A 25,326-nucleotide genomic window follows, 5' to 3' on the forward strand; every position below is an offset into this window, starting at 1 on the left:
GATTTCAGAATAAAGGCCTGCAATTAATCTTTGGGAAACTTTTATATCCATTATTTCTAATTGGTATGATGCTTTTGGCTATATTTAGGGCTATAGAGCAAGCTGTATTTACAGCCACATAATATCTATGCTGGGTATATTTGTGTGGCACGTTGCTTTTGGCTGTATTTAAACTGGATGCATTTTGCAATCTTTTATTGTCATGCTAGAACATTTGATAATACAGTTGACAAGTAAAAATCCTGGATTAATATAGTAAATCTTGCACCATTCATTCATTGACTAGGCTGGAGTTTACCGAGTTCCCTGAACAATCTTGCCATTGTTAATTCAACAACTAAAATACAGTTTATTGAAAATACTGGCTATGGGACATAGTAAAAGCAAGTTATATAAATCAGCTCATCTTTCGCTGTTTCCTCTATCTAGAAATGGCAATTGATTTAAACAAAGGAAAAGACAATTACAAGCCATCTTTAAAGTTTCACTGTTCTGTTAAAATGGGCACCTGAATCTGTTGTGCAAGTATGCCATAGTGCTGAAAGACACACAGATACTAAATGAACGTGAAACTCTGCTGAAGAATGCCCTGGACGAACAGTGGTACAGTTTTATGTACTCCTTTCAGTGTCAAGCTCTAAAATAGTGCCAACAATCCAATACTGCAAATTGTTGTAAGCCACGTAGAACTGCATTGTGATTCCTAAAGCATGTGAACTATGCTTTTGTAGCTTTCACCACTAGGACTTACCTCAATGTGATTTTTACAGATTTTGAATCAAGATCTGTATCTTCATATTTTTCTTACCCAGAATCTTACATGGATTTACATAAATTAAAAAAAAAAATCACCGTAACTAAATCAAGAGGAAAAAATGAGCAGGACTGCATGTTCTTTTATTACCTTCTGTGCAAGAATATCCTTTCTATCTTCTATTCCATAGGTTCAGTCTGTCAAGTAAATAATTAAAATGAAATTAGCTATTTTAAGTTAGAGAAAAAATATCATTATCAGCAACAATGTTTGTACTCAAAGCCATCTAGCTGTTTAGTTACATTATGTTAATTTTATCTTCAGTATAATACTAAAGGAGAACACTATCGGAATCAATTTCAACTCCAGCATCAGTTTTTATGGTTTAAGCAATATTCTCTTACTATTTCACAAAGTTATTTTTGCTTTTTAGATGATCTTTCTTTACTTTGGATAAATCTGCTCAGAGTTTGGTAAATACTGTAATCATACCAAGCCAACTGTATAAATCCACCTCCTGAAATTTAGCAGAGTCCCATTTTGAAACCTATCATATGGATTGAAAGAGGACATTTACTAGTAATAGAAGACCAAGTTCTTTTGATATAATCACAAGATAACTGGAAAATATGAGCAGCATAATTTAACTAACAGATACTGTAGGCAGATCAAGGATCACTTATCTTGCTAGCACACTGTCTATACACAGTGTACTAAGTTTTAAAGATAGCTCATCTCCCTGCATTTTCCAGAAATCCTGATCAGCAATATTTAATCTCCTTCTGTTCTGACACACCCTATGCTTGCAGCCATACATGCTGCAGCTTTATCTGTAAGGTTGTAGATAATCTTGAAATAACCACAATAATTGCATTTGAAAGCATTAGAAATAACTACAGCACACTTTCTCAATACAATTTGCTGACAGTAACTTTTAAGCAGCACACATTTAAATAGTTGTCTTGCCATTAAGCTGCATAGACATTTTGGCCAGCAGTTGAGAGTGAACAATGCTGTGAGCAACAGCACATGTAGCTGCACGGTGCCAGGTTCTTAATGGTTTTCTATTAGCTGAGCACAACTTGCAAAGCATGAGCACTAACTGTTCAAAGGGTGAGAGCAGGCAAACATCCAGTAAAAGAGCGAAGCCCACATTAGAGATCACACAAAGATTTATCAGAAAGATTTGGTGTCCACAGCAAAAAGTTATATTCTGAAAACATGAAACAGACACTACAGCTATTTGACTTTACTGATCCATGTTCATTTTATCTTGCCAGGAGACTTCCTTTCTACTGTCTTCTTTGGCTGGAACAAAAGAAACCAGTTTTCCTTTTTAATCAATTAATTTTTGTTTGAATGGAGTAAGTCAAAAGGCTTTGTTTGCATGTGGTAGATTCTCCTGTGTATTCTTTAATCTCTACATCTAACAAAAGTCATAATCAAGGAGTCCTTTCCTAATATTGAGGATCCAAAGTCAAGAAAGCTTGTGCCCATTACTTTTAAAAGAAAAAAAAAACCCTAGAGATATTAGAAATTATTTTACTGTTGATAGGCTACTTGCACTTATATTCTAAATAAACTTCTGTACTGTATGTATCATTAGGGATGGGAAACCAAGTAGAAATATAAAGTAATGCAAGCAGAGATACACAAATCTGGAGGCAGAGCACCCCTAAAAATGCTTTCTTTCCCAATCCTGCAACGCTGTACTCCTGTATATGCAGGAGGAATTGAAAAAAACCCAAGTATTTTTCTACTTAGCTTTACTTGAACACACTCAGACAGTAACAGTGATGGGCCGCTTCCTGTTTTTTCTATCAAAGCACAATGTAGAGAGCACTTTAGATGGCATTTAGACATTTACCATCAATTATACAGCCCACAAAAACTCATATTTTTATTAGCCTAGTTGAGCAGCTCTTACCCAAGAAAACAAAACCAACTACTACATGTTCTACTTATTTCATATAAAATATTTCATTTAAGCAATTAAATATGAATATTTTTGTTATTTCTTTGAATTTATTAAATTATTTGCTCCTTGTCTAGATCATCTGCTCTGATTTTTCATGGCTAGATTAGCAGAGCTTAAATCTGCAAGGCTATGGGAGGAAGGATTAATTTCACTACACATTGGAGAGGGGGGGAAAAAAAAAAAAAACCGAACCCCCCCACACACACAGAGAAGCCCTTCAAGCTACTGAAACGGAGCACTCCAGCAGGCAGCTCCACGGAACAAGTCCATGTTTTCTGCTCTGCTACCTTCAGGAGACACAGAAGAGCTGCCCAGCAGCAAGGGATGCCATCTTCCAAATGGAACTCCTGTGTCTGTAAAGGGGCTAGTGGTTACAGCCCAAAACCTTTCCATCATGTCTGCATGAGGAAAGGGCATGAGGTTGGAAGCATGCCTCCCACACATTCACATAGATGGGGGGAAGGTATCAAGAGATCCTGCAGTTTAAGAGAGCTCCACGGTAAGGATTTTGCTTTTTCAACCGCTGTTGCAAAGGTTAGGTCCCTTAGTAGCTGATGACAATTAGTAGCATTTGAAGGGTGCTCTTGCTCTCTTCTGCTCACTTGATCATTAAATCAACACACCATCACTATCCATGGCTGAACTGTTTCTTTGTTTTGCCAGATACAGTAGTATTTCTTTTTAAAAATCTCTCATTACTTATCTCTGCTCTCTGTACTATACTTGCTTTAAACCTTTCCATGCAAGGCAACAAAAGATAAAGCTTCTCTACAAGTAACAAACTTTGCAATTTGGTCTACACAGAGAGTCAAACTTTCCTCGAGTTTCACAGCAACATTCAGGCAGCTCAGTTTACAGACACCATACTATTAACACTGGAGTTACACACGCACTCAAGAGAGGCTTCGGACTGCTGAGTGCAAGAGCACTGGAGACTCAATCTCATGGACAAGCTATTCTTTTACAATCTCTTGTCACCTATTCTCTTATAATCAAAGAGAAAATCAAATTTATGAAGATGTGGTTTATAAAGACTGGTTGCATACTAACTTGCTGCTATACCTGCAAAAAGGAAACTAATCCAATACTGTACCTGTGGCACTTCTTTAAGAAAGTCAGGAAGCTGAAATTCACCTTTATAGACCTGGAAAAACAAAAAAAAATACACTACTCAACGCTAGCAAATGCTGAAGAGCTTGTTAAGGTGTGGGGGGGAGGATTCTTCTGGGTTATTTAGCACCCAGTAATGCTAAAACAGATCTACTCAAGCTGAGCACAACCTATTTGTAAAAGGAGGTTTTATTCATGAGGCTTGGTCACCCAAAGTAGTTCCACAGCTGTACACTCAGTCCCAGGCTTGCTCTGTACTCAAGGCTCTGACTTTGTTTGCATTAAAATGGTAGAACTACGTAACTCATATTTCAAGCTTGCTCGAATTACTAAACTCCTGTGCAATCCATTCACTATGCTTTTAGAAAAAGATTTTTAACAGGATTATTAAATACAGAGTGAGTTGAGGTTTGTGTAATATTTGTGTAACAAAACATACTTTTTTGAAGTTTATGTAACAAATCTGTTCCTTCATGTTTTAGCATCTTCAATAAGTTAAGTTCCCGTTGGGCTTAAGTACAATTTAGAATTAAAAGAGTCTCCATTTAAAGTCTTCTGAAAGAGCTACTTATCATGATCTCATGGACTGCGTCAGAACTGATATACCAACAACCAACATTCAGTTCTCAAACGTTTATGTTTTACACTTTAGAAACTCAACAAATGTCACATAATACAGCATCATAGTATTTGTCATGTACAAAATACATATCATTCATGCAAACAGAAGAATCACACCTGAACAACTGATTCCACCTTATTATGCTGTCAAAAGAAAGTTCTGTTAGTTTTCATGTAGTTTATGGAGACAATGCAACTACAATCAAAACATGGAAATGCTAATAACAGCTTTCAATTCTGTTAAAATGGTCAACACTCAAGGAGTGTCAGCATCTCCTCCTACTCTATTTTACACCTATCTATCCCTTTATTCTGCATATCTAGGTGGTATAATTTTCAGGTTATAAGAAAGTTAATATATTTGCTTTAATCCTTAAAGATACAAAGATACTGTTATAATAGGTACAGATATATTACTAGCAATTTTCGCCAAGTACACCATGTCAGACCTTGAGTCACTTAGCAAACACACTGAGTGAGATCAGACACTTAACTCCTTCCCCCACAGGCTGTAACCACACATCTGAAATCCCCAGCTCCTGAAGGGAGACCACAGGGTTGGGTAAGGTTTAAGTTTTCCTTTATTATTTTCATACCATTTAGTCATTAAATTGCTTTTCATCTACAGAAATGTAAAAAAAAAAAACGAACCCAAAACTACAAAACCCGGTGGGATAATCCTTTCCTATACTAATAGACATACAGATTTAATAGCTTCACATGAGTACAGAAGAGTTCCACTTACTAGTAGGGCTGTCACAAAGTTACAGCCAGCAACTCTTATGATTATGAATTTCTACAACTGTAGCCTCATTGCCAGCCTGAGTTCACAAGAGTTTGTCATTACCATAATTTCTGATCTTTTAGAGCACAGTATTATTTTTGAAACAACACTGTTTGGAGAAAGAAGCAGCAATAAATATCCTCTAACATACCAACAGCCACACCAAACAAGTGTTTCCACTGTCTGACCAATTAGGAGATAAATTGGCAACATGCTGTCTTCTCTCTAGAGGATACTTAAAAGCTGTTTGCTTCCAAGATTTAACTGGAATACATTTCAGATGGGGGGGAAGTATTCTGGGGGTTTGGGGGTTGGTTCCCCCCCCAAATAAGTATACTTGAAAGGAAGAGTTTTAGACCAAACACCCTACTGTCATGAGTTCTTTGTAGTCTTGTGTAGGTGTAATCACATAAAAATCAAAAAGCCACAAACCTATTTAGAAAAATTCTATAAAGCCATGAAATGGAAATGGGGCTACCCCAAAGCCTCACTCAGAGTTGCACTCCCTGGTTTGCAAATTGCGTCAAAGGAAGACGACTCAGGAGGGACGCTTATTAACAATATCCTTTTTCTCTGCTTTCCTATGAATAGATGGCCAAAATATAAAGACAGACTCATTTTGTCAGTATACTGCAGTGGCCTAGGACTGCAGCTGAGTCAGCTCCGAATTTCCTGTCTGTAAGATGCCTCACCCCAAAACAGGCCGGCAGCGTTAAGCCATATGACTCATGTGGAGTGGGCTTAGGAGCAGGCAGTTCTCATTACTCTATCACCAGGCTAAACATATCCAAACAACAAGGCTTCACTGAGTCCCAACACAGGAGTAGGAATTACTATATGCACACTGCAGAATGTTGTTCCTTCTGATATTCCATGTTTTAGATAAAATAGAAAGGCCGATTCAAAATGATAGGCACAGCTCATTTATATTCAGCTAGGGGGTACTGTCATTCCAATGGAAATGTTAATGAAAGCCACACCGGTCAAAAAGTCAATGTGTGGTTTACTGCATCCTAGATATACTATAAATGTTTATAAATGAAGAAGAGTATTTCATATTTTCAGCTTTTAACCAAGCCATTAAAATGCAGGCTGTATTCTAGAGAGCAGAAATGGAAGTTACAAATCAACAATATTACCACATCAAAAAATGCTACAGAACAACCTAGGCAAGGTTCACAAGGAAAACCAGTGTCTTTTATTAGACTAGTGCTGACATTGGAAGAAACGGACAGACTTCTTCACCTGTTCTGGCAAACCACTGCAGTCATTTTCTGAGAATTCTTAAAAACAGTTAATACTGATGATGGTGGTACTTTGTGACAGGTTCAGAACCAGAGTGACCAAAACCATGTTTGTCTCTCTGGACGCCTACTTCTTTCCTTCTGCTGCAATTATGACTTGGTCTAATTTTTTATATCTATATATACATTTGTCTGCTCTAAAAACCTTACCATTGTAATGCCCTTTGTAGCAACAGCATTTACTCCTAATAAGCATCAATAGTGGATAGTCAAGGGTATTCATCCATCAGCAATATTAAGAAAAAAAAAAAAAGACACTAATGTCATAGCCTGGAAAGATAAGAAAATGTTTCAGGGACATTTGATATTACATTCACATTAAATATCAGAATTTACACACCACAATTTACAAGGGCAAATCTAACCAATGACAGGCCCAAGAAGATGTGTCTAGATTAAGTTTAAAACGTAAGTGTGCCTAATTTGGGTATGGAGCTGACATTATCTAGAATGCTGGTTTTGTCAAGATTGAGACTGCATATAAACTGTTTTAAAGTAGTTCCAAAACCAGTAAGGGGTCCCTTTTGAATCAAAACCCAGGGATCAACTGCAATCCAGAAATTCTAAAAACAATGACTCCATGTGCAGCCAAAGAAATTAAATGGTTTCAGATTCAAAATTCTTTTCTGACCAATTTCTAAGTCTAAAACACATAATTCAGAGAGTGGCAGCAGAGGCAGAAGCAGAACACTGGAATGATTTCCAGTCTAAGCAAGAATTTAGTAAAATTGAGCAGAAGTGGTATTTACCATTTCTAAGGGAATTATTTTGCAAGCCCAAATGGATTTCCAAAGGGGGGGGGAAATCTGAAGTCTGTGTCAGTTTGTTGTTCAGTGTTGGCAGTACTCAAGCTGTTCTATTAAAAAAACCCAAACCACATTCTTATAGCCAAACTAAATGCATATTATTCTCAAAAAGAGATCAGAAAACAAGTTTCACATCCAGTTGTAAAAAACCTTATAAATACACAAGGAAAACTTAAGAATGGAAGTGTAACTCAGAAGCGTAACCTATAATTCATCTTTATAGAAGATTAAAGCACTTCTTTTCACGCCCTTTCAAGCCTGGTTTAGAAAGAGTCACATTATATTTGGTCAGTTCCAGTACACAGAGATAATGGATCTTTTTGTCTAAAAGTTAGCCTGCAAGTATGTGTACTTGGGCTTGCTGGATTTCCAAAACATCAAAGTTGCAAAGTACAAAGCTATCGATGTTTAACTGTCAAAAAAAAAAAAAGGGGGGGGGGGGGGGGGGGGGGGGGAACAGAACACTAGCTAAACCAGAACAGAGCCCCTTTCTAGAGACAATCCTTTACTGCACAGTACATGGGGGCACCCTCATCTTGCTCTTTCAGACTCGCCTTAAGTTTTAAGGCAGCTTACAAGGCTTATACAATTCTTCACCTCTTTGTTGGAACTGCCAAGAAAGCAGACATCTGAGATGTAAATATTTACCCAGTAGGAACAACAAGAGCAAGATTTTAGACAGGCCTATGAATGTCTGCCAAAAGGCAGCTTGCAACCATACCTAATTTTTTACTTTCTTCGTTAATAACTCTGTACACCTTACTAATCATATATATGAATAGTTGGTTTAAAAAAAAAAAACCCACCAAAAACAACCACCTCACCCACTAAAGAGGGTATTAAATTTCAAGGACACTGAGAAAGTCTGTGCTGTTGGTAGTCACAAGACAGATGAAATAAAGCCCCCAATTTTTGTTTCAATATCCGAGAAAACACCCACAAAGCCAAATGCCTTTATGCTTAACTTAACCAGTGTAAATAGAGATGCACAGGCTTGAGCAGCCTGTCGTTACAGCATACCTCCACAATTACACATCTTTGACAACACAAATAATTATTCACATGCATTAGTATAACTATACTTCACACCCTTTATCATAGATTGTTTCTGTCTTTAAAACCTCAAAGTCTTAAAATCATGATTGTCACGGATGTCTCGACTCTTAACAGCAGGAGACATTTCCTCACAATTTAAAACAGGCACAAAACAGGAGTTAACAGAACTCTGTTTTTTCCTTTAGATGCTACTGCAGAAAATACCATCAACAGAACATAAAACAGATAGATAACAGCTTTCGGATGCTATTAGAAGAACGCACACGTATTTAAAGAGTCATGATGAAAGCCATAGCTTTTTCTATAGAGTTCTATACACTTCCATCTCAATCTCTCCAGGGCAAGGAATGTAACTTCATGAAGAAGTTAAAAGAAGTGACTGGAATATGTATTCCAAGCATACAAATTCATTTAGTGGGAAGTATGTGCCAAAAAAAATCTGATGTAATATATTACAGATGTGAAAGGAAACCTCTTAGCCAATCATAACATAACAATAAGCCAGTTTCTACTGGGCATAAGTCAGAGTCTTGCAGTTACGAGCCGTTCTCCGCTTTTGTTATATTCTGTTAAACTGCTGACATACACTTTTACACAAACTCACAATATTGATAAGGACTTATCAGACACTCTTCTAACGTGGAATGATTCTACTTTTGTAATTGATCATACAGTGATTGGGCTACCAGTTCAGACAGATTAATTATTTGCATTTTCTGCATCATTTGCAAATGAAAACTCATTTTAGTTACAGGATGTTATTTTCCTTTATGTTCAGGATGTAGAATTTGTTAAAACTCTAAGGGGAAAAAAAAAGTAGTCAGTTATGTATCTGTAAGGAAAGGACCCTTGCAATCATAATAAAATGAACAGACCAGAAACAGACTTACAAGAAAAACACAAGATAGCACAATTCTGCAGTCACTGAATAACTGAAGGTTGCCTCTTGAGGAGGTCACATGCAGAGATCTGCTGAATAGTGCAACAGTATTCAGATCTTGTTCTCTCTGCTCTGTGTTCCTTAACCGAGACAAGATAAAGTGTCATAAAAGATGTCAGGCATCACATAAACCAGGTAAGCAGAAAGTTAATGGCTTTATTATTAAAAACATCAGAAAAATCTGTTTTACTCATGTTAGAGTTGTACTCCACCAGTACAGATACCTTTAAAGCTGTCTTACTTCATAACACCACATAGCACTTGGAGACCAACATAAGAGGTGAAGTAAGCTTCACACTCTGTTACTTCCTAAAGCAAAACCAGAAGTAAGATGACAAAGTAAACACTGGTTGCATCTTATTATTTTTGTGCTGTATTACAGGAGCACGGAAAACAAACCTAACCGTTTTACTGTTACCTGACTAGGACACCAAAGTGAAAAATCCAAATTTAGCAGAGAGCATTGTTTTCCTTGCATTACCTACAAGCACATAGAAATGTAAGTCAAGCATTGTACTTTACCTGGTGAGAATCATAATTTTTCCAGACTGAAGGAAAAAAAGTATTTAACTTGTACATATGCAAGTCACCAGCAGGGGGACAGAAAAGGAGAAAAGTAGAAAAACAAAAACTGGAGTTAACTGCTTAGAAAGCTTAGGGAAAGCTAATACTTTGCACCACACTAGCCGTTCCTTTCCATTCTCCGGTACTAGCCCTTGTTTTAGGCACTCTTACACTGTCGGTTCTTACCTTCAGGACTAACAGCATCAGCCTTGAAATTGCCGAACAATATTTTCACTGTTAAGTCTAATTTGTAGTCTTTTTCAAGAAGTGATAGATTTTGCTCAGTGCAGTTCGTGCAGTGTAGTATAAATGCAGTTCTACAAGGAGCATTTAAGCACGTTTTAGAACAAAGACATTGTGCAGCTTAAAGGTTGGAATCTTTTTAAACTATCTTCTACAACTGGGCAATGCATGACTTCTAGTCATAAAATACTGAGCTGTCTGCATTCAAAAGAGACTTTCTAGCTACCAGTATGTTTCGCATCCAGACCAATTTTCATATTTTCATTCCACTTATCATTACGATTTTGTACATACAGGATAAAAATGCTTTTAATCATACAAAACAAGAACTCTCTGTAACAACCGATTTGTTTGTTTTTTAACGTATCTGACAGCAATGAACTAGATGACACAGTATTGTTCCATCTTTAGGTGGAGCCAGAATCTCCCCTGCCAGTAATTTCAGTGGTGTTGGGCTTCCACCCTGTTGTTGCAACTTCCACAATCAGTTTAAGCCAGCATTACATAACCCCCACAAAACTGAAAATGTTTCCCCCTCAAAACCACCCCCCCCCCCCAAAAAAAAATCCAAAAAACCCCCAGCCCTTCTCCCTTACTATTGCTTTCTGTTTGCCAGAGAGGGGTAGCTTCCTTCATCTGAAGTCCAAGCTCACACCATTTAAAATGGACTAAGAGACTACACTATTGGAGTAACAAGTGCCAAGTAATTCTACATTATTTCAAGTTAGTTACTCTAAGGGGTTACTATACTAACACAATACAGTTCAGCTTTAGAAGTCTAAAACTTTTATCTATTTTCAATGAATAAAATTCAAGTTCTGTGCTCAGTTTCAAGTTCTCAGAGACCACAAATGTAAATATAATAGAACAGCTTCCAAACACAAAGTGTGCAAAACACAGTTACACGTAAGATTTATATAGATTCTTATTATGTACTGAAAAGTAACGTTGGGAAGATTTTATTTCAACAGCTTAATCTCCAACAATATACCCAGCACAAAACTCTGTGACAGACTATCCCACGTGAAGGAAATTAAAAAGGGAGCAAGAACAAGAGTAGTGCTACAGTAATTTACAAATTCACCAGCTAAGAGTATGCAATAACACACTTGTCAAGTGCCAGTTCCTAAAGGCTGGAAAAATCTAGATCAATTAATTTTTTTTTTTTAAAAATGCCCTCTTCTCCAAGCTGTAGCAGCAAGAAATAAATTAGCATAGGTTCATGGCAGAGAAGGGGAAACCCACAGGGCAGCATATGTTATCCCTGATGGACAAAACTAACATCACAGTTCCCTCTCCCCCCCTCCCTCCCCCCCACAGCCCTGACTTTTCCCCAAACACCTTAAAGTGTTTTGAAATATTTGTCCCCCATCCCCAAATAAACACAAAATAAAGCTGTGGGGAAAACAAAACAAAGCATTTTTCAGAATGAGTCAGCTCCCACTGATCACCAGCAGAATATTAGTTATTTCAAAACTTCCTTGGTTTAAGGCCAAGCTCAGTGGCCAGCATTTTGGCAATTTACCATGCAAGATGCCCGATGGCCAAGAAGCCTGGCACTTCTAGGGAGGGCGATGAGCCTGCTGCCCTCAGAATTAGGCAACCTAAGCAGCGAACTGGTCTGGGAATTGCAAAGCTTTAAATCTTGAAACCTTAGGAAGTCAGGACATCAACATTTCCATAGTCACAGCGAAAGAAGAGGACCCAGTGGTCCGAGCAGGGATTTGCTGGGAACCAGCTGGGAGGAAACAAAGCAAAGTGACTGGGGAGGAATTTGAGCCATCCTAATGCAAACTGGAACACTGATTTGAGCCATCGCTTTCAATGGCTCCTTGGGGTACACGACATTTTGAAAGGCTCATGTTTCTCCATTTTCAAAAGGAATATTAGAAGTTTTCAAGATTAGCCATCTTTAATCCTTTTGCTTTTTTGGATTTTAGTCTTAATTCAGGACATCTCCCTCATTTTATCTATATAAATCATATATGCAAAAGTAATTTTGTTAAAGAACAAGTGACTAGGAAAATATATACTGGGTACTACAATAAATAACAAAATTAAAATGCTGTCTCAGGCTGTAAGTAAAACTATTAAAATAGCAGTCAAAATATTAACAAGTGTTCCATATGCTTGCAATATCTGGATCAGCTATTATAACAGTAACCTCCAGTTTCACAGCTGTTTTCAATATTAGAAAACAAACTAATTATGCTTCAAAGCAAACTTATGAAAAAGCCTCAATACACTTTAGCCTTCTAAATTAGGCTTTAATTTTTTTAAAGGTATGCTTGTGGCTTTATTACCTGAATTTCTCTCTTGCATTTTGAACTGAAATAGATTTCAAGAAGCCACCCAATAGTAACCAACTGAAATCCATACAGTTTTTACAACTCAGACTGAGCTTGCCATGCACAGGTAGAGGCCTCAGAAAGGTCACCATACTGTAAAAACTTACTTCAATTATATCAGTTAAGAGATAACCAACCTTAAATTATTGCACTACGATACAAATTTGAAGTTGAGTCACCGTTTTATAGTATGTACAGGTAGGTGCATGAGGATTTTGTTTTCAAGGCTCCATGAAGTAGTATTGAACACTTTTTTTTTTTTTAAAAGGGTTTGAACTGAGTGCAGAAAACTTTCTTGCTTTGTGAGCCTTTTAAAACAGTAAGTAGCAGGAAACATATAAAATGCTAACCACTATCCCTACCAGAAAAGGTGGGTTACCTTTTCCATGCTGAGCTAACAACTGTTAAAATAGTCAACCTGCCATCCTTTAAGACATTGATAAGCTGTTTAATAAAAGTTTCCCAGGGAGGGCTCCTAAAAAGAAATAATGCAAAATGTTTACAGACTTCACAAAAAGCGATGTTTTTTCATTAGTATCTAGCCCATCAGCATACCAACCAGGGTTGTTTTGGTTTGTTTGTTTTTTTTTTTTAAATATCGGAAGACTAGTGGAAGACAACCCTTTTAAATCATTTAATTAAATTTTTCCAATGATTACTTTGCTGCAGCAGCAAAATCACCTTTTTTTAAAGTATACATTCACAAAAGAATTAAAGAGTTAATTATTCTTATTTCAAACAATGGTAATGAGCTTTTCAATGGGTACCTCCAGGGATAAACAGCTGTACACACTAACTACTCAAATTCCAACATTAAATTCAGACCAAAATCCTAAAGTTTAGGTTAATCAGCACCAGACCTTCCACTGTCTTTTGTTTGTCCTACAAAGGACAAAAAAGAATTGGAAAATCTGACATTTTGATTATCTTGGGCCATTTTCCATGGGTCACTTTTCAAATTCTACCAAGTATTTGGGGTGTAATTTTATGACAGAGCTTCTGCCAGCCCTCATGTATAAAAAGCTGAGCTCATCAATCAAGTTTGATGCCCAGGCGAGAAAGTTAGCTTTTTTGCACTACTAACTAGCTCCCCAACTATCTGGATGATTCTCAAGAGGTTCAGCTACATACACCAAAAAACACAGCTCAAGCCTGGGATTGGAGTAAAGGAAGATGAACCAAATTGAAGACAAACAGCAGGAGCCAAACTTTCAGTGCTCAAGGTCCCACAGAACTCTTCCTTCTTGCCCCCACAGCAAGGAAAACACATTGCTAAGTGTCAAAAGGCATTAGGAACAGACTTAAAGACAAACAAAACACAAGACTCTTCTGCTCTATAGCTCACATCCATTTGGTCAGTAATTAAACACACAAAAATGTCTTACCCTCCTTGTGTTTTCCACAACTTTTTGATCCGGCTTTCCATAATTTGGTGGATTGGCATACGGATCATAGCCCAGTTTTGCTAGCATGGGTGCAATCACGGGCATATCTTGCAGAACATCAGCAGGTATCTTCCCAACCCACTTTGACAGTGCTTCGACATTGACTGGCTTTATTACTTGGTCAGTAGATCTTTCAACCCTGTGGGAGAAAGAAAGGTTATATTTTGTATTCCAACCAATACTTGCTTCTTCACTAGCATTAAGACCTTTAGCTAGTTTGTTTTTTCCCCTTCCTCTTCTTTCCCTCTCAAAATTTTGTATTTCTACAGAGCTGATGAGAAACGAAGTTTTTACTACATAAGGCTAAAATGAGAATAACTAGCACAATGTTCATGCATGCTTTCTGGTTTAGGCTGTCACACAGAATGTACTGAAGCAAGTTCTTTACGTAAAGAGAGCAGTGAAAGCCAAAGAGCTCTTAAGTGAAAAGTATGCACACACCTACATATAAAGCTGTTTTTCCCCTGGCATATTCCCACATTTGCTGTTTCATTGTCTTGAATGCTCTTGGAAGTAGTATTCTAAAGTAAAATCCATGTGCCATTTATTTCCCTCCCATATTGTGACTAAACTATTTTTTTTTTTTTTAAATGAGGCCCCTATGGAAATGACAGAAAACTATAGACTGCAGTAACATTTTTCATAACCATTCCTTCTAGTGATTGAGCGTTTGGTCATTACACAGTTCTTAAAGGCAAGTGCACAATTGTAGCAGTGTCATATGTACTTTATTTAGAAAATAGTTGATTTGTTGCTCGTTTAATCAACAGTCCTAAAGTAATTTTCATTCTTGCACCCTAGTTTTGTTGTGTGTTTTTGTTGGTTTTTTTTTTTCCCCCTAAGGGAAGAAATCTGGCATCACTTTTTTTTCCCCCACATTCCTTGCTTCTTTTGTTGCTTCTTTTTTGTTGAAGACATACAACTTCTTTACTGTGCTTATTTCTGAAACAGGCCAGCAGGATTCAGAACAGGCTGAGTAATTTAAAACTCCAAGTTTTTACTCCGAGTAATTAAAAACTTTTTTCTGAACTCAGAAAGAGTGCACATGCATTTTGGATGTCAAGGCTCATCTTTAAGGCAGATTAAAAATCAAGTCTGTATATACAAGATGCCTAAAGGAATATCTGCATCTGCATTGCAAGTAATACCATAAGGTATGCCACTGTATCAGTAGTTCCTGCTGGCTGGCTATACCTGCCTCAAACCTGATGCTAAGCATACAGCTGTCACATCCACTTGCAGCTATCATCCTTCCTGGGCCTTATTTACATTGTAAAGAATTTTGATCTCAAAAAGCTCTGCCACCCACAAAACAAAACTGTTATACTTGAAAGTAACAGTACAAGGTGTAACACCAGTACCTCATCTACACAAGATAAAGAATGAGAACAGTGAGATTCAAATTAATTCTCAAGCAGCTAATTCTTCAGTTATACAGCAGGCAGAATATGAGAAAACATCTTCTGAGAAAAATAAACGGAAATTTCCTGAAATACTCCCAATAGTTTCTGAGTCCAGAAACCTGAACTGAAGTCAAATGGCTCTCAAGACTGACATCCATCAACTTACAAGAGGAACAAGTCTGATTACAGTTACCTAATTAGCCTCATGAGTCCAAGAAGAGCCTGAAGAATTGTTGCGCAGCAAACATTAAATCAATAGCAAGAGGCATCCCATTCAGATGCATACTGTACTGTGCAATGAAAGCCTTACATTACGAACTATGCATGCATGTCTGCCAGTCGTTAACTCAGTTTGATCTTAACACCAGTCTTTACCTTGTTACTCTTTTTTACTTGTCGTCATAGCTAAAATTCTTCCAGAACAGAGGAAGGAAGTTAGTCATACAATACTGGAAGGTCAGTAACTTAAGTACTTTAAACACAACCAACAAAGAACAAACTAGACAGGGAAACGGTCACCCATGGGGAAACTGTCTTGGCAAGCAGGGCCTTCACAGATTGCTGCAAAAGGTCTTTGATGGAAGCTGATTGAGTAAGCACCTGACAAACAAAAAAAAAATGTAAGACAACCCCCAGAATTTTCAGCCTCACTCTCTTCAACCATTTTCAGTAGCTCAAACCAAAGGGAGGAACTCAGAATGGCATTTTGGGATGAGGGAGTTGCAACTGAATTTTAGCCTTCCTGAGGGCTATTGGCCTGAGATCACAAGTCCGTATAGCAAACTAAAAAGTCTGGGCATTGCCTTTTTATCCTTCTAATTAAAAGATAAGCATCTAACTTCACATCAAATTAGCAAGAAAACAGCTGCTAAGAGTTGAGTTTCAGAAGTTCTAAGCAGCAAGGCAGAGGACAAAGCACCACAACAGTCAGGAGTCCACAGAACCATGGTGGGACCCTCAAGAAAAATCTATCACTAGGTGTTTGAAAAGCGTAAGATTTACGGTCCTCTCCCTCTCAGACAGAGCCAGCTAAGCCCAAAATCCCTTCACCGAAACTGTAGATTGATTTGACCATTTAAAATAAGGGTGATACTATGAGAACCAGGTCATGAGCTTGGCTAATAGTTTACTGGAACCCCACAACAATGGGTGCTATACATCATTTAGCACCCAAATTAGTACACATATGAATACCTCATCCTGAAGTAAAAGCATATGTAAAATGTATATGTTTTGCCACACTGTCACTTTAGTCTTTGGTAATGATAAGTTCGGCATGAAACATTTCCTGGTGATCAATAGCTGGCAGGAGATAAGCATTTAGGCTGCTCCTAGGCACTGATTCAAAAACATACTATACCACATTTGGTCTTCTAATTAAATCCTTTTCTGTCCTTTGAGTTAAGGTGGGAAGGAAAGTATAACACAATTCATGGGAAAGATTCTTCAGACCAAATAACATCTGAGGAGTATGGGGGAAGACAGAAAGGGGGTGGCAGGAAAAAAAACACCCCAAAATCCAAAAAAGTACAACAAGGAAACATACCAAGTCTTGGCAAATTTGGTTACGTACGCATATGGCAAATGCTGCCTGGTCAGTGCTTCCAGGCTCCACTGCAAAACCGCAGAAACAGTTTCAGCTTTGAAAGCAGCTGGTAGCATGGAACACAGAACTAACCCCAAATACTTCTACATCCGTACTAGAATCAAATGAAAGGTATGTATTAAAAATAGTATATTCTGAAGTAATTTTGCCTAGACAGCTATTTTCATAATAAGCCTAATAAAAATTGCTATAAAAGGGTTGACATTTCTTTGCATCCGTGGTCACCACAGCTGTTTTCAGTTAGGAGGCAAATGCCAGAGCTATATTAACAATACTAGTTATAGCATGTAGTCCAGCCATAATACATTCCTTGAACAGCCACGTTGGCAATTACTTCAAACCACAGGTTTCGTGCTACTACAAATGCTGTGGTGCACATCCTTAAAACCCTTGCAGTGTTTCTCCTTGCAGCTGGATAAAAACGAAAATAAGGGGCGAAAATACTAAGTAAAATAGAACAACAGGGAGCTAGGGCTGCATGAGCAACAGAAAAAGCAGGGATTACTAAGCAAATGCAGAAGAGAGTAAGGCAGCCAACAGTTTCCTCAAATCAAGCAGCCAGGGGAACAGACAAAGTCAGAATCTTAAATACAGACTGTCTAGTATCTAATATTGCTATTAACAGACTATTGCATAAGAGTTTCTGAGTCTGGAATAAGAGAAAAATGGAGTCAGCTCACTGCCTGAAGAATTCTGCAAGCCACTGGGTGGCTAGCTCATCTCCAGAAGAGAAACAGCCCACGTTTACAATTTAACTCCATATACCACTGAAAAGAAAACACCTTACACTGACCTAGAGCCTCATTCATCTGATACAGATTTCATTTCACATGAGTTAAAAATATGTTCTTAAACATTCACTTTCTGTTACCAGGTAATAACATCATTATAAAGATCTTTTAGCAATACTGCGATCTCTTTCTCAAAGTATTTAAGCATTTCAAGACAACAAACCCTTGTCAGATTTCTTTTCAAAAACCGTCCAACAGTTAAAACATCTCCAGGCATCTTATATTGGACCTGGCTTTGAGCAGGCATCATGCCTCTGAAGTGGAGACTGAGCCGTCTGAAAGTCTTAAAGGTGAGTGGAAGATGACCAAGGCACATTTCTCTGCTCATTTTCTTATGTCTTTACACAGTATCACAGCCTTTGCAGATTATAACCATTATTCATTCTTTGACCGCAGAGGTTTTCTACCCTACCTAATACTTTGCAGACAACTAAGGAACTAATTTTATCTAGATCTTCATACTCTCCCTACTATGCTACAGAGGCTAGGCCTATGTGGTGGCATCTTTTAAATGAACATCATGTTTCAATACAGATGATTTGGTACTTGTGATATCCTCCTCCTGCCAGTAAAAGCTGTAATATAATTTGAGTGTTCCGATTTTAATGTACTATTATGAAACAGCCTGAAGCGCTTGTTACCAGGCATGTGGTAAACTAAAGCTCTGTGAGAAGACAGAGTTGTAAAAGGCAGCAGTGTTTTGAATTTCCTTAGATCATCTTCGAAGTGATCTTCAGCACCATCCCTTTGGTTAGTCAGGTGGGAGAAAGCTGCTAATCAGAATATAGAGCTCCACTGCTCCAGACTGTTGTTTCAGCTGAAAGACGACAGTATTCACTCTGTGAAGTAAAGAGCACCCTCCTGTAACCCTGAAGAGAAGTTCTAAGTCATAAGAGAACATTTGGTAGAACCTGACCCAGAACTTAACAGCCACACACACCTGAGGCCATAAAGAATTTTGCTGCAGCTGAGAACAAGCCAAATGCAACTTGCTAGAAGGAAAACTAAGTCTAATGCAAGGTATAATTTGTTCAGCTGTCAAAAATTGATAAGCTGTCTGTGGCAGACTCTAAGGTTCTCAGTCAAGTACCTAGCAAGCATCTTTTCAAAAAGTAATTTTTCTGGGCAGTTAACTCCTGCTCTGGGCAAGGACCCCCTAAACAGGCAGCTGTCCCTGTCCACAGCACTCTGCTGCACACGAGAGGGCAGTGAGGAGCTGGGGATGCCAAAAGCAGGTTTTAACTGGTACAAGGAAATAAAATTGGGGAATCTCAAGCTCCCCCTGCACATTTTCAATTAGTATCATATAAATACACGAAACAGACATCCAAGTTAGACAATTTCATATTCACTGTTTTTTCTGCAGCCTCAAAAGACTGAGTCACTGAAATCATTATCAAATTATAAAGGCCTCTTGCAACTGAAAAACAAATCTTGCCATATATTTCAAGGGTATTTGAGTAGATAAACACCACAGACATAACACTAATAAACCATTCTTTTTCCACTATTGCCAAAGCCTTCTGAAATAATAAATTACTTTCATGTATCAGCTCATGAGAGGTAATAAAAGCATAAAGAATTCCGTGAACAGATTGAATTGAGGGTCACAAGCTCGTTTGTCTTGTTTGATTGAAAAATAATCATGAAACCACATCTTTCTTTCAACAATCCAATTTCTTAGTTTTTAGAGACATGAACAAGTATTCTCAACTCCTCACATCCCATTCCACCAGATTTAGTAAGAAATATTACTTGAAACTGTATGAATTCAGTAAGGCTACTGAGTTTTATAGTATAGAGGTCCATTAATTTTTAAAAACACTGATCTGGAAGCTGTAAGATAGTGGTATTTTACTAGAAATGGCATTATGCGTAGTTATTTTTACAGAACACTTAACAGAACTTGGCAGCCACCTATTTATACCAGTAAAAGCAAGTTTACTCCCCCCACAGCTGCCACTGTGAAGCAGTAACATGATACAGGTAACTAAAGAGTTCACATACAGATACAGCTTGCAGAGACATACAACAGTACACTGCTTCAGGTTAACAGTATCAGAAGGCTTCAATCTGCTAACGAGCAATACCACAAAAAAAACCCATTTAGATGCCTTCTTGATAGCTCTGCGAACACAGTGGTGGCTGTGTTTCTTCAGTGGGAATAGCGATGCAAAACCCTCCAGATTGTAAATTTATAACCATTGTCTGAATTTTACGTTCTCTTTGTAGCCACTAATAATTCTATGATTTGCTTTAAATCATATTCCCCTACAATATATTAGAAAATCCACACAGTCACTTCCCTAGGAATTAAATAAACAAAGTCTCCCAGTTGTTATTTCTCAAAACTGTCGTTTTTAAAAAATGAAATCACTCTGTATTCAACAGTTTGACATATCTCTATCCAGCCCACGCTGCTTGCTGTGCAAGGTGCCTCTGTTGCTCAGAAGCACTTAGCCAGTGATGAATATTCAAAAAACAGAAGCCAAAGAATTTAACTGGGCATGCCTTGCTGCTGGAATAGGGCTTTTTAATCAATGTTTTAGAAACTTAAATGAGACAATCTGGTAGATGTATCTGTCATAGGAAAAAAAAAAAAAAAAAGGAAGAGAAATTCAAACATTCACACCTTTCCCCCCCATAAAGTGTAGCCAGCTTCCATATCTCAGAAGCTCCGCTGTAAATAATGGCCAAGAAACCAAAAAGAGTAGTTTAACTGGAGAATTAACTAGCTTCCCCTGCCCCCCAATACCTATCTAGGTTTTCTAAGCAGAGCTGGATTTTAGTTTCTGAAAGTAGCTAAGTTAGGTGCACAGATGGCATGACAGAATACCGAGAGATTTGCTTACAACAAGGTTAGTTTTATTCAAAATGCTTGTCCTGTTAGGAGCACATGCCAACAGAAAAGCACGCCAATTCTGCTTTCTATTTTGTTGGAACAGTTTCTCAGATTTCCTGGAAGACTATGTTCTTGGCAAATATAACTCAAAGGACATTCTCACATTGACAACAATACTTAAGTTCCTGAAATCAAATGGGTCATCTTGCTAGGATGAATAACACTAGTCTAGATAAAACAGTCCAGCTTTACTTTGGGGCACAGGGAAAATCAAAGCTACACTGGAAGAAAGGCTGATACTAGACATCCAAATTCCAGTTAGACTGACTATTAATTAAAGTTCATTCATATGCTCCATACACATGTTAGCGGGACAATTGTTTAGCGGGAGCAATCTGAGATTGCAAATTGTTAGTTAACAATCATTCTTACTTTCCAGACAATCTGCACCATAAATCAGCTTCCCAAGACACTATTAGTTACTTAAAAACTGAAACCAAGTTGTGACTAGTCTTTTATATGCAAAATGTACTTTTTCAGCTCTTAGTACAATACAAGGTAAAGGAAGAATGCTCATACTCACTTTGAAAGAGAAACACCCCCTGCTTTTCCAATCATTTCTTCATGGTGCAGCACTGCTTGGTTCCATGGTATGCGAAGAAACTTTAAGAGAGTTCTCATCCATCTTTCAGGATGCAATACGAGTTGTTCGTAATGTACCAGCATACACCTTTCAAAACCAACCTCCATACACTGGTTATACATAGTTTCTATAGCACGATTCCACTTGGTCAGGCAGTCCCTGTAGCTGTTAAGGTCAAACCCAGCTATTGTGACTTTTCTAGATATCATGGAATGCACAGATGCACGACCATCCCGTACCATTAGAAGAAATTTGGCATTGGGGAAAATTCTAGCAAGATAAGTTAAGGATTTTAAAGCAAAAGGGTCTTTGTTACACAAATATGGGGCAGGCTCTCCATGTTTCACAATGATTTCCAATAAAAATGCTTGCATGGCTGAGTCCAGAACCTCATCTGTGACTCCAGCTTCATCCAGTCGGATCTTCTCTTTGCTTGATCTAGCCCACATCTGCTTAACTGCCAGAATTCGTGGGATTACCCTTGTCTCTTCTCCGCATCGAATATCCGGATGGGCATCAAGCATGGCACGCATTAAGGTAGTGCCACTTCGAGGTACTCCTCCAATAAATATTAAAGGCATGTCTTTGTTATAAGCAAAGGTTTTGTTTGCATTTACATTGGAAGCAGTTCTTACTGTGCTTCTCACACTTTCCATCTTCACAGGCTGGCTGCGTTCTTCTATTCGATGGTGGCATTCCATAGCATGCTGGCCCAAATAAAACACTGTCACTGAACTGATCACCAGACATGCCAAGAGCAAGTTCTGTTTGAGTTTTCCAACCATTTTGGTAAAGACTGTCACTTCAAAATAAAGAGACCTTCTATTTCAAATTATCTTCTAGTTCACATGCCATGGGAATCCTAATCCAAAATAAATTAGGGTCTGGCAAGGGGAAAAAAAAAAATTTAGAATTTTGTTAAGAACTACTATGATAAATCAACAACAGAAATATCTGACAGCAGTCAATAAAACTATTATCTCCTGGTGCTGTGTCAAGACCAGTAAATGCAAAGTCTAAACACCATCATCCCATAATAAAAAGCCTTTTTGTCTACCCATAGAAGCAACACAAAACATAACAAGATTCATGACTACAATTACTATTTAACACAGAAGTTCTCTCATACATTTTAACAACATATTTGAAAGAATTCTACAACTGGATAGCTACTGTTAAACTTTACAGTCAAAGACATCATTTATATGGGACTCTACACATTAAAAAAAGTAATTATTAAGAAACCATTCCTCTTTACTTGAGGTTTTACAGGAAAAAAAAAAGAGACGAAAAAAATTACCTCTCTGAGCCAGTCACCTAAATAAAACAAATTAACAAGACACCCCACACAAATCATGTTAGAAATCACAGCTGAATAGACAGTAGCAGTATCTTGCTCATTGTCACATTTTCACATAACTACATTATCTGCTGTTTTGCTTGAAATGCTCTATTTCCTTCACAGGATACAAGACAATAGCAAAAGATGTTTCACAGTTAGATATCAACACTGACAGTGTCCAATTTTTGATCAAGGCCTTTAAGCAATGAAGAAAAACAGTTTGCAGCAAGTAAGGGAAACTTCAATTTTTACTTCAAGGGAAGCTTTAATCAAAGAAGTGTACAGTCATTAAAAACTACAAACACAATCCAGGATTAAAGTTGACTAAGGTCAAAACTAAGATCAGTCTTGATTTAAATAAGAACAACAACAAAAAAAGAATAAACCCACACTGACTTAAAAATTTTCATCCATGCCAGTATCCAGATAATACAAAGCAGGATATACAAAAGAAAACTAATGATTTCATCCTAACTTCCTTCTTTATTGTTTCCTTTACCTAAATTTTGGCCCTTAGAGATATTTCTCTCGAAAAAAAACCCCAAAAAACCCCAAACAAGCCAACCCACCCAAACCCAACCTAACCATAATCATTCACTATTCTATTGATTAAAAAACCCACAAAATCCCCACCAACCCTCTTCCCCACATCTCATGCAGTGTTTTGAACTCCAGATAAATGTTAGCTGAAATACTAAAAAATGTAATAAATTAGGAAGAAAGAAAAATAGATCCTGTTCTCCATCAGCACCCCAGGGAAAATAGTTAAAGCCTTGCATAATTTTAAGTCACGTCATAAAGCATTGCCAGAATAAAGTATATACTGCATTCTACCTTCAAATAAGGAGGTTTGGATTCCTTTTGAGCAGTGCTGGTAAGCTTGCTTTTTCTTTTAGCCTCTTCTACTTCATCTAGATAAGCCTACATTTTTGCTGGTATGACAGCAAGTCTTCCCCCTCCAACATAAAACGTAACACTTCAGAGTTAAGAATCTGAATATATGTTTACTACACAGAAGGGTTTATGGCAAGAACCCATGTAGCAAATCAAAAGTCAACTGACAATAACAGTAAGACAACTATGCTTTATAAAGCATCATGGCAGCCCACATTAATGAAGTTTACGGTTATAGTAATTTGACATTTATAGTATGGAATAGAAATATATACAGCAAAAAAATGTAACTTATGTCATAGCATAATCTTCCTTCTGGTTCTACAATACCACATGGAAATTATTCAGTCCATTTTAAACCCTTACAAACCATTAGGAAAAAAGAGAGGCAAATCAAGGACAACCACTCATCTATTTTGTGAGGAATCAATAACACGGCTTTCATTCCACTTTCTAATCTACAATTTAAGCAGTGACGTTTACTCTGTGACAGAACAATTTTTCAGTATGACTGAAAAGTATGACTTTGTTTGAACAAAGTGAATTTTACCACACCAGAAGCCACCACTTTTCTCCTGGAAGTTTTTTTCAAATAGGTATGGTACTATTTTCTACGATGACAGTATAATTCAGTATTTGAAAACAAATTAGACATGTATTAGAATTAAGGGTTTGCACAGCTAACACATCTATTACTAAATATTTTAAATACCCCCTTTTTAAATTCTAAAAGTTGTTTATCCAAGCTGTAATGAGAGGAGATTAAATCTGAAACCCCAAGATACACAAAATAAAAACAATTTCTTCTTTTTTTTTTTAATTTAGGAGTCTTAAAATGGCATTATTTAAAAGTAATTTTCATTTTTACAGATGAGAAGAAAAACAGACTATATGAGATGATTTCTGGACATGCATGTGAGTCTGAACAAAACTTTTAGATAGAAAAACAGATTTTAAAATCTGTCTGCTGAATTCCAATGTAGAGACTTACAAGGGCTAAGAATATGCCATGACTTACAGCAAATACCAGTGAGTTACATTCAACGCTGGCTTCAATAAATTTGCTACTCTGCTGCCTGGATGACTTGACCTGTTCAGGCCAACCTGTCCACTGTATCTTTATTTTTTCCATCCATAACAGTTAATGTATTGTAGTTCAACAGCTTTGGATTTTCAGGTAAGGTAGGCTGAAAACTGACTCTTCCCCTGAAAATTCAAATGAAATTAGTACTCTAATCGAAATTTTAAATAAGAGCTTGCTTTTCAGAGCTGAAATAACTTGCTAAACAGTATGAATCACAGATGCTTTTAATTGTAATGAGCTCCGAGTACTGAGGTACTGCCAACATTTTAAATGACTGGCTTCCTCAAAGCTTTTCCATCTCTGTCAGCAACACATGACACATCCCTGAATGAAGAACATGCTTATGCCTACTCTCTACCCCCTCTCCAAAAACATTATCCACTTAACCTTTTCCTCCACGCAAATCCAGTCACCAACTCAGAAATTCTCAAGTCACCATCCCAGCAAGACTCTCCAGACTGTCCCTCACCACAAACTGGTCAGTAGTAGCAGGTCGGCTGCCCTGCACATCCTGCTGCAACTCTTAGCAGGCAAGTTAGTGCCTTGCACTTCACGGTCCCTGTTTTATGAGGCTGTGCAAGCAGCCAGCAGCAGACAGGCAGAGGACAGAATTGCCGCTTAGTGCCAAAACAGTGCAGGGGCAGAAGGGAGGAAGGGAATTCCTCATGCAGGCATCTGTCACAGTGGTATTTTTCTCTTGCAGTGCATCCAAGACAGCCAGTCGGCAAGCTGTGAGAGAATGTCTTGCCCCCTTCTCTCTAATGAAGC

The 25,326-nt window shown here is 37.6% G+C and overlaps 1 protein-coding gene across 1 annotated transcript; it reads right to left on the bottom strand.

The window, feature by feature from the left end:
- Window positions 1–933: 933 nt before the first annotated feature.
- TPST1 (tyrosylprotein sulfotransferase 1) lies at window positions 934–22,029 on the bottom strand. Its single transcript, XM_009488479.2, has 4 exons — window positions 21,179–22,029; window positions 13,894–14,092; window positions 3,826–3,876; window positions 934–951 (listed from the first exon to the last, which is right to left on the bottom strand). Exons 1-4 carry the CDS (start codon window positions 22,021–22,023, stop codon window positions 934–936), a joined length of 1,113 nt encoding a protein of 370 aa, XP_009486754.1. The 5' UTR covers window positions 22,024–22,029.
- Between the last annotated feature and the right edge of the window lie 3,297 nt (window positions 22,030–25,326).

This window comes from Pelecanus crispus, chromosome 12, assembly GCF_030463565.1.
Source record: "Pelecanus crispus isolate bPelCri1 chromosome 12, bPelCri1.pri, whole genome shotgun sequence".
NCBI lineage: Eukaryota > Metazoa > Chordata > Aves > Pelecaniformes > Pelecanidae > Pelecanus > Pelecanus crispus.